A 13,007-nucleotide genomic window follows, 5' to 3' on the forward strand; every position below is an offset into this window, starting at 1 on the left:
AGCTGTTTAATCCGTTTCTTGCCTGTTTACATCCATTTTCCATCCGTTGTTTTTTTAAAAGGAAGAAAAATAGGCCCCTTTCACACAGGCGTTCCGTTTTTTTCATCAGTTCAGTCACAACACATCCATTTTTCATCAGTTTACATTTTTTTTGTCAGTTTACATCTGTTTTTGTCTGTTTACATCTGTTACATTTCTAAAATAGGGTTTTCTTGTGTTAAAAAAAAGCAGATGTTAATGGATGCGGACATTAACGGACGTAAACAGATAATCATCTGTTTACATCCGCTAGTCCATAGAAATACATGGGTATGCAGTAAACGAACAGATGAAAAACAAAAATACGGACCGCCCGTGTGAAAAAGGCCTTATTGTGCTTTGCCTGTGCGATATAACATCCCTGCAGCCACCCCCCTCGCCATCTCATTGCCGGTGTAAAACAGATTCCATCCAACAATCTCCGCCCACCCCGTGCAGGACAAGTGTGAGTTCTTGTAGAGGCCTGACGTCACATAGGTGTGGACCAATCCGAGCCTCTCACAAACATGGACCAATAGAAGCTGTCAGCCGGTGAATTCTCCGAAGTCTGATTGGCTTGAGTTCGTGCCATAGTTTCCGGTTAGTTGGCCTATCCTCCTCGCCGTGTTCCGGTGTGTGAGCGACAGTGGAGGGGAAGGAAAGCGCTGGTGCTGTGCTCGGTGAGCGGACGGAGAGCGGGCTGTACCGGGCACACTCGGGTGATAGAACAGAGCCCGTCCTCCCGCACAGATAGAAGAGGGAAGGTAGGCCGAGCTCCTGGCTCTGGAGGTGTAATAGGTTTCCTCTTCCTGGCTCAGTGTGTGGAATGGGGTCCTCTCTTCTGTCAGTGTATTGTCCCTTCCCTGCTTCTGCCCTATATCTGTACGTACACAGACTGTAGACCACAGGTGGTCAGCTTCGATATAATGGGGGGCCCCAAACTCTCCCCGAGGGCCACACTATATCGCTGGGTGCAGGGACCTGGCCTTGTTAGGTGACCCAGTCAGAATGAATGGCCTGTGCTGTGTGTTTTCCGGCCCAGCTGCAGGGCTGCCAACACTCGGTACGTCTGTGGACAGGTTGTAAACACGTGACTTTTCAATTGTCAGTCTTGGGGGCTGGTAACTGACTTTTCTATGTAAACCAGGCGGATTACTTGTCTGGGGTATTGTCCGTATTCTGTTTAGACTGTTGAAATATTGACTCTTAATTTTTAAACACTTGCCTGCCTCCCTGTATCAGAAATACTGCTACAAGGCTGCACAAACTCGTGCATATAAGTGATTTGCATTTCTGGCTTGGGGGCGCGCGTGCCACACTACCTGCGCCGCCATTGGCGGTTATGGATGTCAATCACCGGATGCCGCTGGAGAATCGATCACCGATCTGTAAACAACACAGGTCTCTCTCTGCACAGCAGCATGTTTCTCTAGTAAAACACACATAGCACATACAGTTAACCCTTTGATCGCCCTAGATGTTAACCCCTTGCTGCCCAGTGTCATAAGTACAGTGTCAGTGCTTTTTATTCGCACTGAACACTGTTAGTGTCACTGGAGATGTCAGTGGCAGTCAGTTTTCCCCCGTGTCAGAATGTCTGCTGCAGTCCCGCTTTAAGTTGCTAATCACCGCCATTACTGGTAGAAAAAGTTCCAGTATATATACCGCCATTTGTAGACGCTGTAACTTTCACATAAACCAATTAATTTATACATATTGGTATTTTTCTTTTTATTGCAAAGACATGTAGCAGAATACATTTTGGCCGAAATTTATGAAGAAACTGGATTTTTAAAAATATATTTTCTCAATATGTTTTATAGCAAAAAGTAAAAAATATATATATATATATATATTTTTTTTTTTTCTTCTAAAAATTTCAGTCCTTTTTTTGTTTATAGCACAAAAAAATGAAAAACAGAGGTAATGAAATATAGCGAAAAGAAAGCTCTATTTGTGGGCAACAATGATATTAAATTTCATGTATGTACAGTGTTGCATGACTGCGGAATTGTCAGTTTAAAGTAACGCAGCGCCATAAAGCAAAAAATGGCCTGGTCAGGAAGGGGTGGGGGGGTAAATCCTCTGGAGGGCAAGTGGTTAATGTAATTTTTCAGGTTGTCAGTAAAAAATGTTCCTCGTCAGTAAATTATCCATGCTATGTCATTAAAAAATGCAGTTGGGAGTCAGCCACACTGCTCAGATCACACCTGCCATTTCCAGAAAGCACATTGCAAACACGTGTTGTGCTTGTGGTATCATTGATAATCACACCCGAAGTGCAGGTAGCAGTTGTGCGTTTTGTTGGCAAATGTGCTGCAAACACATCAAAACATGTAGTGAAAAAGAACAAGGTCAACTTCTTTGTTACACGTAAGGCAACCAATTCAAGTGTGTGAGCTGTCATGTGAGTGATGAGCAGAAACGTGGAAAAAACGCGCAGTCCCATGCTTCTGAAAATCGCACAGGTATGAGCCTAGCCTATGCCTGAGTCCAGCTACTTTCACACTTAAAGTGGAGTTCCAGTCACACTGCAAGAAAAAAGTCAGAAGTACAAAAACTGTAGCTGCTGAGTTAAAAAAAAAAAAAAAAAAGCCACTCGCCTGTCCCTCGATCCTGCGGTTAAGGTTTTGAAATATAAGGAAAAGAAAAAATATGTTTTTGTTTTCTTTCTTCATTTTCCAAAAACTTGTGGCAACAAACAAGATCTGAAAAATACTCCCATGCTTCTTATCAAATTTCTTGGGATGTCTACTTTCCAAAAAGGGGTCATTTGGGAGGGTTAGGTGCTATCCTGGCATTTCAGGGCCTCCGAAACTGTGATAGGTAGTCAGGAAGTGTAATGAGGAAATAAAGCCCTTTAAAAGCCTGAAGGTGCTTATTGGATTTTGGGGTCCTGTGCTTGGCTAGACTGCCAAAACGTTTCTCACATGTGGTACCCCCATACTTGGGAGAAATAGCAGAATGTATTTTGGGGAGTAATTCCACAAATACCCATGGCATGTGTGAGCAATAAATCATTTAAGTGACAATTTTGTTTAAAAAAAACAAAAAAAAAAAAATTTGTAATTTTTCAAAAACATGTAAAAAAAATTCTTCTGTTGATTCAACATGCCTCTCGGCAAATAGTTTGGGGTGTCTACTTTCCAAAAAGGGGTCATTTTGGGGGGTGGGGGCATTCTATGCCCAGCATTAGAAGTTTATGCCACATATCACTCACTCTTCTAACCACCTGAAGACCAAGCCTTTTCTGACACTTTTTGTTCACCTGAAAAAAAATCTGTATTTTTTGCTAGGAAATTAATTTAAACCCCCAAACATATATTTTTTAAAGCAGACACCCTAGTGAATAAAATGCCGGGTACTACAATTTTTTATGGCACATAGTACTCGTGCAGCGATTTTTCAAATGCAATTTCTTTTTAAAAAATACACTTTTTTTTCCTTTAATGCACAAAAACACAATATATTGGCAAATTATTTGGTAAAATATAAAAGATAATGGTATGCCGAGTAAATAGATACCAAAAATGACATAATTTAAAACTGCGCATGCCCTGTGCAATGGTGACAAACTGCAAACATTTTTAATATCCATAGGTAACGCTTTAAAAGCTATCATTTTAGATTTACAGAGGAGGTCTAGTGTTAGAATTACTGCCCTTGATCTGACGTTCACGGCAATACCCCACATGCATGGTGCAACCGCTGTTTACATACCATCACAGGGTCAAGGCTTGCGCACAGAGGTGTGCGTGCATGGGAGGGGCAATTTGATCTTTTATTATTATTTTTACGTTGTACCTTATTTTTATTTTTTTTGCACTTTTAATGCTATAACAGGGAATGCAAATATCCCCTATAACTTCAATGGGCATTGTTATATATTCTTTTTTGAGAAATCTGGGGTTTATCAGACTCTGGATATCTCCTCTGCCCTTACATTATCTAATCAAACCAAAATCGGTGTGATCAGATGCTTTCCCAATTTACAAATGGCGCTGTTTATATCCTGAGAAACTGAAGTGATTAAATGCTTGTAGCTTCCAAATTCTTAGACTATAGAGATGATTGGCACCACTCTGGTCTCCAATCAGCTGTATGATCAGCTGGTAGAAACATCGGCTGCATTCTCAGGTTCCCCTGATGGCACGAGACTGCCTGAGAAGGCCGTGGAAGGCAGCGGGGGAGGGGGGCATCATCTCCTGCTGCTTGTAAAAGCAATCCTGCAGCTAATTAGCTAATTCAAAGTCCAGTGATGTACCAGTACATCGCTGGTCCTTGTTTGGTATATATACTATGTTCTCTTTTTTTTTTTTTTTTTTTTTTTCTTTGTATGCAGCCTGTGGACTGAATGAAAAAATGAGAAGAAATCTCTGCCAGAAAAAGTGTGGTATGCCCACCATTAGAATATACCACCCTGCATCCACCCACTTCTAATGGTGGGCACAAATTAGGTCACACTTTTCCACAAGCGCCAGTTCCATGATTGAACAAATGTCTAAATAGAGGCACGCTTGAATAAAAATTGTCCACATATAAGTGGTACTCCGTATAGAAAAAGGATGACACCAAGTCCCAAACTATCTTGCCACTACTCCCAATGTAGTCTGGGCATCCGGGGGGCTCCACGTGACTATCTTTTCCCTCCCTAAATCCAAAACTTATAAGTATAGCCTGTTGTCCTCTCACAGGTCTTCTACATCTTGACCCCATATCTGGCACGCTTGCAGGGGAGAAATTGTTTGAATGCAAGGCGGCCAGAAAAATTAATGAAGGACTCATCAACGCAGATGTTTTGCTGGGGAATATAGACATCTGCAAATTTTTGGTTAAGGTGATTTGCGAGGGGCTGAATTTTGTGGAGCCAATCAAATTCAGGGTTAACCCGAGGATGACAGAGTGTATTGTCATTGAAATGCATAAAACACAATATACTCTCATATCTATGCCTGGCCATGGCAGCAGAGAACACGGCATATGATGAATCGGGTCTGCGGACTAATGCAACCGCAATTCATTTCTTCTAGTAATGCCCATGTTGAGGGTTAGGCCCAAAAAAAAATGTAAATTCGAAAACCGTAATGAGTTTCCATGAGAATGGTCTGGCAAGGTTTGAATTTGGGTTGGCAGGGATAAATTGTTATGCATATAAATTGCTTTGATCCACAATCAACGCATACAGATATTCCGTGAAAAACAGCTCCAGAAATCAAGGAGGTATGTGAAATACCAAGATGTACTAGACCGCTGGTACTTGCCAGTTCACCAAAAGGTAGCGCGGCACTAGTACTGGCACTCTGCTGCATATGAGAATCATCAAAAGTTACCGGCAAGTGCTTAACAGAGATCAGGCCTGATTCTGCGACCACTGCGGTTTTGTGTGCAATGTATCAAGTGACAGTGACCTACTGACACTGCACTTGCTGGGGGAGAAAGGGGGGGTAAGCGTAGGGGCTAAATGCACGTGCCGGGGCTGATCCCACTAACGCTGCGTTTTAATACTAATGTGAACGCTGGTATAGTGCTGATCTGATCAAAGATATTGACCCGTTCAGACACTATACTAGCAATGGAGGTTTATTGTACATGAGCGTGCTTCTGGCAATCAAGGGGTTAAATGTGATGACTGGTGTACTGACGGGCAATCTGACGCTATCTGGGAGGGGCGTGAAAACCACGGGAGCGCGAATCACGTGTATATATATGTGATTTTGCGCACCCATGCCGCCCTGTAGTAGTATTTCTGCTATAGGGCGGTCAGGAAGCGGTTACAGAAGCTGTTTGTGTTACATCGCTGTGTTACTTTAACTGACAATTGCGCGGTCATGCATTACTGCAGCCAAATTAAATTTACATCCTTTTTTCCCACAAATTGAGTTTTCTTTCGGTGGTATTTGATCGCCCGTGCGTTTTTTTTTTTTTTTTTGTTTTTGTTTTTTTTTTGTCTTTTGCGCTTTAAAAAAAAAAAAGCCTGACAATTTTGAGAAAAAAAACTATATTTTGGACTTTTTGCTATAAAACATGTCCAGTAAAAATCAAATTGTCATAAATTTCTGCCAAAATGTATTCTGCGACATGTTTGCCTAAAAATAATCCCACTACGTGTAAATTAATTGGTTTACGTGAAAGTTCTAGCGTCTACAAATGGCGGGAAAGATACTGGGATTTTTTTTTTCATTATACTAATAAGAACGGCGATCAGCGACTTATGGCAGTGATCAGCGACTTATGGCGGGACTTCGGCGGACATTTTGACACTGGGGGGGAACTGACTTGGGGTCATTGACATCCCCAGTGACACCAATGCAGTGATCAGTGCAAAAAAAAAAACCACTGACACTGTACTAATGGCACTGGGGAGGAAGGGGTTAACATTTTTTTAGGTAATAAAAGGGTTAACTGTGTGAGGGGAGTGTTTTACTAGGGGACGGGGGTGTGTACTTCACAGGAATGCTGATCCCAAGAGATAAAGTCTTCTCTCAGGTTCAGTGTGCTCTGAACTGACAGATAGCAGAGCTGCAGTGTAAACACTGCAGCCGTGCTATCTGTCAGTGATTACCGGTAATCGCCGGGACCCTGGCGGGTAATGACCCGCCAGAACCCAGTAATGGACACCCGCTGCCGCGATCGGCGGGACGGGTAGGGTGGGCACGTGTCTCGCGCGCCCCTTACCTGTTTTGCATAGCGACGTTAAAAGACGGCGCTGTGTGCAGAGGTGCCGCCCTGCCGCAGTAAAAACACTGCGGCAGGTCGGCAACTGGTTAATAGGGAATGGGGAACCAGCAGTTGCCACCAATTCCAGGAAAAGAAGAAAGGAAAAAGACAGTGAATGTGTTCAATGGCAGTGTTTACTACAAGTTAAAATTAAGTTTCTCGGTTCACAGAAACTGTAGCCGCTGCTGTGTTAGAGAACATTTTAACTGATCAGTTACCTGATCTGTACTGAAGTTTGAATGGTCTTCCAAAAAGCTTGATCCCATAGAATAGATTCATCCCATAAGGAACAGATTCCTCTTGTTTAAAATTCACAAAAGTAAACCGTTTTGGCTTGCCATGCTTGTCTTTTGGAATTTTTATATTAACTGTTGGGCCAGCCTGCAAATAAAAGGGAAAAAAAACATTAAGCTAAAGCAGAGTTTCAGTCCGGAGAGAGGAAAAAAAAAGTCTGCAGCAAGAAAAACTGTAGCTGCGGACTTTTAAAATACAGACAGACACTTACCTGTCCCTCAGCCCAGCGGTGTCCTCACCATGGCTGGTTTCACCGGCCATATTCTCTCCCCGCCACTGGCATCTTCAGTGTGGGTGCCCAGCTGTGAGAGCTTGTGGCTTCACAGCCAGGTGCTCAATGTGTGAGTAGTGCTGCGCTTTCTGAATTGTCCTGTAGTCTTCTGGAACCTGTAATGTGTCCCAAAAGACTATGGGGAGGGGTGGGGGAGGATAACTTCCACTTCCGATCGCCTAGGTGATAGCAGCGGAGGTGAGAGTGGGTACTTGTCAATTTTGGAGTACCCGCTCCTCAAATGTGCCAATCCTTAATGGAGAGCGGGGTACCAGTCTTTAAAGCGGTACTTCCCCTTTTGGGTGAAGCTCCGATTTAAGTTTGGTCATACATCAGTTAAATCCTAAACAATTTTTCTGTTGAAAGTCATAATTTTTGCATTATTGTTCGAAATTCAACCATTAGTGGGTCACAGCAATTGCTGATTTTTGTGCGGCCATCAGATTTTGAGTGATCAGGCATGTTGGAAATTTTCTGAAAAATTAATGAACTTCTAATGATGGGAGAATCGTGCAATTTGGTTTTTTTTTTTTCCCCAGGCGTTCTCTGCGATTTGTAGCTCAAAGCTCTAAAACACCCAGCACGCAAAAACCTATTATTGTTTTCAATAGCCCTTGTTGACATCTGAGGGTCCTGTCTCTTGTAGCAAAATGCCTGTCGTTCAAAGTACATATTTTTCAGGCAGAGTTGAGTGTTTTTGTCCCCATAGACTTCAATAGAAATGCCTGAAAAACACAGCATGAGCATATTTTTCTAGTATTTTTGTTGCATGCTTTCTGCTCAAACAGCAACTCTCCGCCCCTTTTTAAGCACCGCTCAACACCTTTTAGTTGAAAAACGTCTGACAAAAGTTGCACAAAAGTGCAATTCTGATCCAAAAAAAGCTGGAAAACATGACGCTTAGGTATGAATGGAAAAAAATCTATAGAGGGCCCCCTATATAGTTGCCACATCCCTATTCTAAAGACCTATGAAGAACATTTTTGGGACAATGATATTGTTATAATATGCATCCAGTACACAAAGTATAGTACAATTGCTCAGCTTGCAGAGACTCAAGATTATGTTACAACTTTTAACACTGCTATCAACATGCCTATGAAGTCCCAGAAAATGAGAGGGGGGGGTTCTTCATATGTCTTAGGTGTGAATGTAGTCATACTGAAGAGCAAACTGGAGCCATTGATGTCAGTGAGCACAACCACCACCTGCAGCATTGATGGCAGTGATATGAATCGCTTCCCCAACACTGGCACTCAATAACAGTGTTGTTTAACCCCTCACACCCACTAGTAGTTAGTGTCAGTGTTTAATGCACATGACTCCCCTTTCCAACACATTGGTAATCCGTGTTTGTTAATCCCCTCAAACCCCCACTGCAGTGGTGCTTAATGTGTGTATTTTTTCACCCCCTTGGGGATAAGTACTAGTGTTTAAAGAGGTGTTAAACCTAAAACCAAACCTGTAATGTATTGCAGCTTTCCAATCATTGGGCTATGTTCACACTATCCTGCCATGTTTTCTCTGGTACTGCAGCTCATTAATTTGAATGGGCTGCTGTGCCTGAGTTTCATGCAGATAAAAGGTTCCTGCACCATTTTCAACTCTAGCAGCAGGGAAATCACAAACGCATTGCATCTTTAGATGCACGGGGGTCCCTTTAAGAATGAATGGCAGCCCTGTGGATCTTTAACCACACGCCTACAGGGCACTTATACCCCCTTCCTGCCCAGTCCAATTTCCAGCTTTCAGCACTATCACACTTTGAATGACAATTGCGCGGTCAAACAACACTGTACGCATATGAAATTTTTATCATTTTTTTGTGACAGATGGAGCTTTATTTTGGTGGTATTTAATCAACTCTGGGTTTTTTATTTTTTCTTAAACCAAAAACCACTGAAAATTTTGAAAAAAAAATTTTTTTTCTTAATTGTTACAAAATTTAGTAAATAAGTGATTTTTTCTCCTTCACTGATGTGCGCTAATGAGGCTGCACTGGTGGGCACTGATAGGCTGCACTGATGGGCACTTATGAGGAGGCACTGGTAGGTGGCACTGATGGGCATTGACAGGCATCACTGGGCACTGATACATGGCACTGATACATGGCACTGATATATGGCACTGTTAGGCGGCACTTACTGGCACTTAGGCAGCACTGGCAGCAATGGGTGACACAAAGGCAGCTCAGATGGGCACTGATATGTGGCATTGATGTGCACTGGTAGGCACTGAGATGTGGCATTGATGTGGTACTGATGGGTACTGGCACTGATGAGCACTGACATAAGGCACTGCTGGGGCTACACTGATCATCAAGGCACACTGATCATCAGCGTGACCGCTCGAGAGGAGAGAAATGCCGATAACCGACATTTCCCTGTTTACATGTGAGCAGCTGATCACATGACCGAGCCGACATCTTCGGCTCTTTCCGTGAACGGTGATCCGCTGTGTCCGAGGGACACAGAGCACCGCCAATCGCCACGCTGTGCGCTCCCTGAGCCGCGTATGCGCAGTGAGAATGGGAGGACGTCATATTACGTCCTCCCAGAACGAGAGAACCACCTTGCGCCCGTCATATTACTATATGGCGGGCGGGAGGTGGTTAAAGAGCAGCACATTTTGGGTGCAGCAACTGGTGCGATTCACACACCTGCAATACTGTGAACCTTAGATGTGGTGGCTGCATCAGTTTTCTTCTATTTGGATTATCCCCTCTGTTTTCACCTGGTGATCTGGTCAAAAACACACCTCCTGTATTAGTGCCCCCACTCTGGATGAAGGAGCACAGGGGGCACCTTTGGACAGCAGCATTGTCAGTCTGGGGGGGATGGGAGTGTTAAATGTACTAGTAGCAGGCCTCAAAATTTATGCTCGCATTTGGCGAGTGGAAATAACGTGGGGGCAGGTTTGTCCAAGTCCATAGGGCATGCCTGGGGCCTCCGGGCCACATGTGCATAAGCAGCTGGACTGCTCACTCGATCTCTGTGGCTGCTCAGTCAGTCCCTCCATTGTTTTCTATACTGAGGCCAGTCAGCTGGAAGCTTGGTGTGGGGGATCCAAGTATTGTAGCCTCTGCCCTCTAGTGGAGTGCTCGGAAAGGGGAGGACTACAGCTCCCAGCAGGCTGTGCGGTGGAGGATTCTTGGGAGTGGAGAAGGAGGAGGCCGGATGAAGACAACAAGGTGCTATGGGTAGATTCTTACCAGGGTGTGGACTGTTTGTGCTCCGTGTGTGTGTATGAAGGGGGGGCGGTATACCTGTATGTGGGTGTCTGCGTGCTCTCTGTGGGGGTAGGGGAGATGGGATACTATATAATGCAATCTATTTGTGGATCCTCTGTGAGGCCAATGTACATCTGTACTGCGATACTATGGTATATACTGTAGGCTACAATGTTCTACTATGTCTGGCCTCAAAATTTCCTCTTGGCTTTTGGCGAGTGGAAATAACGTGGGAGCGAGTGTGTTCCAGGCCATAGGGCACACCAGGCATGTGGAGGCCTCCGGGCCGTATGTACATCTGCAGTGCAAAGCAGCTGGGCTAACCCTCAAGCCCCCTGGTCGCTCACCTGGTCTCTCCGTGGCTGCTCAGTCAGTTCTCTGTATGACCGTTGGAGGGGGCAGGAGCTAGCTGTCAGCAGACCTGTGACTGAAGGGGGAGGAGCTGGAGGAGACCCCCATGACTTGGAGCCAGCCCGGGCCAGAAAAAGTGAGAACGTGCCAGTCTGCCAGTGAACACTTACTGGCAGAACAAATTATAAGACAATTTCTGTAGACTCAGAAAAAAATTGAGACTTATCAGTTAAACTAACAGTCAGTGAACATCATGAGAGGATGCTTTGGTGTGCTGATAGAGCTCTAGGTCTGATCCTTCATTTTACTTTTTTACTATGTTGTCCTCTGTTCAGTATCACTCACTTTGTGAACTGAGTGCGATTTTTGATTAGGCCTGGTTCACACTTATGCGGTGCAGAATTTGACTATTTCTGTGTATTTTCAGCACTGCATCAAAATCGAACCTTGTTCGTGTGAACCACATAAAACATTTAACAGTGTCATTTCGTGAGATAATGTACAAGAGTGGAATTAGTGGTGGGGCAACTGGTGGCAAGCTGTAGAACAGCAGCATCTGAAAAACAAAAGACTTACTGGCCATCACCAGGTTAAAACAGAAACCTAATGTAGCCACCACATCTAAGATGTTGCAATATAATACATTTTGGTTTAATACCACTTTAAAGTGGTAGTGAACTTGTTTTTTTTTTATCTTGTAGCTACAGGTAAGGTAAACATGCTCCTTTTTAGAATATATTTAGATGTGAAGTCTTTTAGTCCGTACTGCATACAGGCTGACCGTTTACAAGCTGCAGGGCTTGTGAACGAACAACAAGGCTGCTCATCAGCAACACTGCAGTCCATTCAGAACTACAAGCTGTCAACAGCAAAGCCTGATGGCACTTGTAGTTCAAGTCATTCACATGAAACTGTGAATGAATGATGCAGCCATGTGAGCAGAGCCCCACACCGCTTTCAAATAGTGACAGCAGACACCAGGAGAAGATCCCCACTCACTGATTAGGGGCTGCAGCTGCTGGGACATGTTACATGTTCCACCCTAAATACGTGTGGAACATGTAGCATTCCAAAAAGTGAACCTATACTTTAAATGCTTGTTTATGCCTAGGGTACCAGTAAAAAGTATATGCACAATTTCACAGGCTCACTTCATTTTATGTGATAGTCCCTCAGCCTCTTCTCTAAGACACTCCAGTGGTCGCAAGCACTTTGATTATATCAAGTACAATGCATGGCCAATAGTCCTGCATTATAATGGTGGATGGAGAGGGCCGCCCACAATCCAGCGTATCGGGGAGAAAAAAAGTGCACCGACTGCTGAGAGAGAGAGGTAAAGCTGGCCATAAACTGACAAAATTTGGCCAGTTCAGCGGGGACCAGCCATATTTCAGTCAGTGTTTTGTCGTCCCTGTTTGACAGAAGTAGATTGTTTTATCAACTTCTGTTGAACAGAGTCCCGCTGTCAGAATACAATGTCTCAGCCTGAGGGAATCATCCATCCACCTTGCTTGGCCATTGCCACCTTTAGAGTCGGGGGGGGGGGGGGGAGAGTACAATAGACTGGTAAACCTACATTTGAAGGTAAGTAGGCATTTTATATATGCATTGCTAACTGTACATTTTTTTCTTATTCAGTTTTGAGTAAAGTTTCTCTTTATTGTAATAACGTCACTGCATGCTGCTTTTATCTCCACCTTGACAGCCTCGTGAGCATCAAAATTCCCACTACTTCCTGTCCTCTCATCGGGTTGCCAAGTTACTGGCAGCATCTCTTGTGGTTCTGCTGTAAACATGGGTGCTGAACAAGCTGACCGGACGCTGTTTGTGGGGAACTTGCATCCCAGGGCTACAGAGGAGTTGCTGTTTGAGCTATTTTTACAGGTCAGTAACCCATGTCTGTCAGTTTCTAAATTCCTTTGTTAAAGTATGTGCAAACTGTACTAGACAAAGGTCTATTACAGATGTGTGAAAGTCACATGAATGTGGAGCATAATAGTCTGCAATTGCAGTTGGGTAATAGTGATGGAATTGGTAGGGCTGGCCATGTATTTGTTTGTCAGGGCTTACAGTCATAGGTGTTACCCTACATGTAGTAAGTAATATGATTGGGGCATAGATGACAAA

At 43.8% G+C, this 13,007-nt stretch overlaps 1 protein-coding gene across 4 annotated transcripts in view; it reads left to right on the top strand.

The window, feature by feature from the left end:
- Positions 1-613: 613 nt before the first annotated feature.
- LOC149441456 (RNA-binding protein 7-like) overlaps positions 614-13,007 on the top strand; it is a 46,567-nt gene continuing 34,173 nt past the window's right edge. The window contains exons 1-2 of one of the 4 annotated variants that reach the window (XM_089657311.1): positions 614-782; positions 12,586-12,764. In XM_089657311.1, the coding sequence (XP_089513437.1) occupies positions 12,675-12,764 (90 nt within the window). In that variant the 5' untranslated portion in view covers positions 614-782; positions 12,586-12,674. Of the gene's footprint in view, positions 783-12,584; positions 12,765-13,007 lie in introns of all 4 variants that reach the window. The other 3 variants (XM_089657308.1, XM_089657309.1, XM_089657310.1) reach the window with 3 other exon arrangements.

Source organism: Staurois parvus, unplaced genomic scaffold, assembly GCF_062004578.1.
Source record: "Staurois parvus isolate SC_StPar_1 unplaced genomic scaffold, SC_StPar_1.0 ptg000981l, whole genome shotgun sequence".
NCBI lineage: Eukaryota > Metazoa > Chordata > Amphibia > Anura > Ranidae > Staurois > Staurois parvus.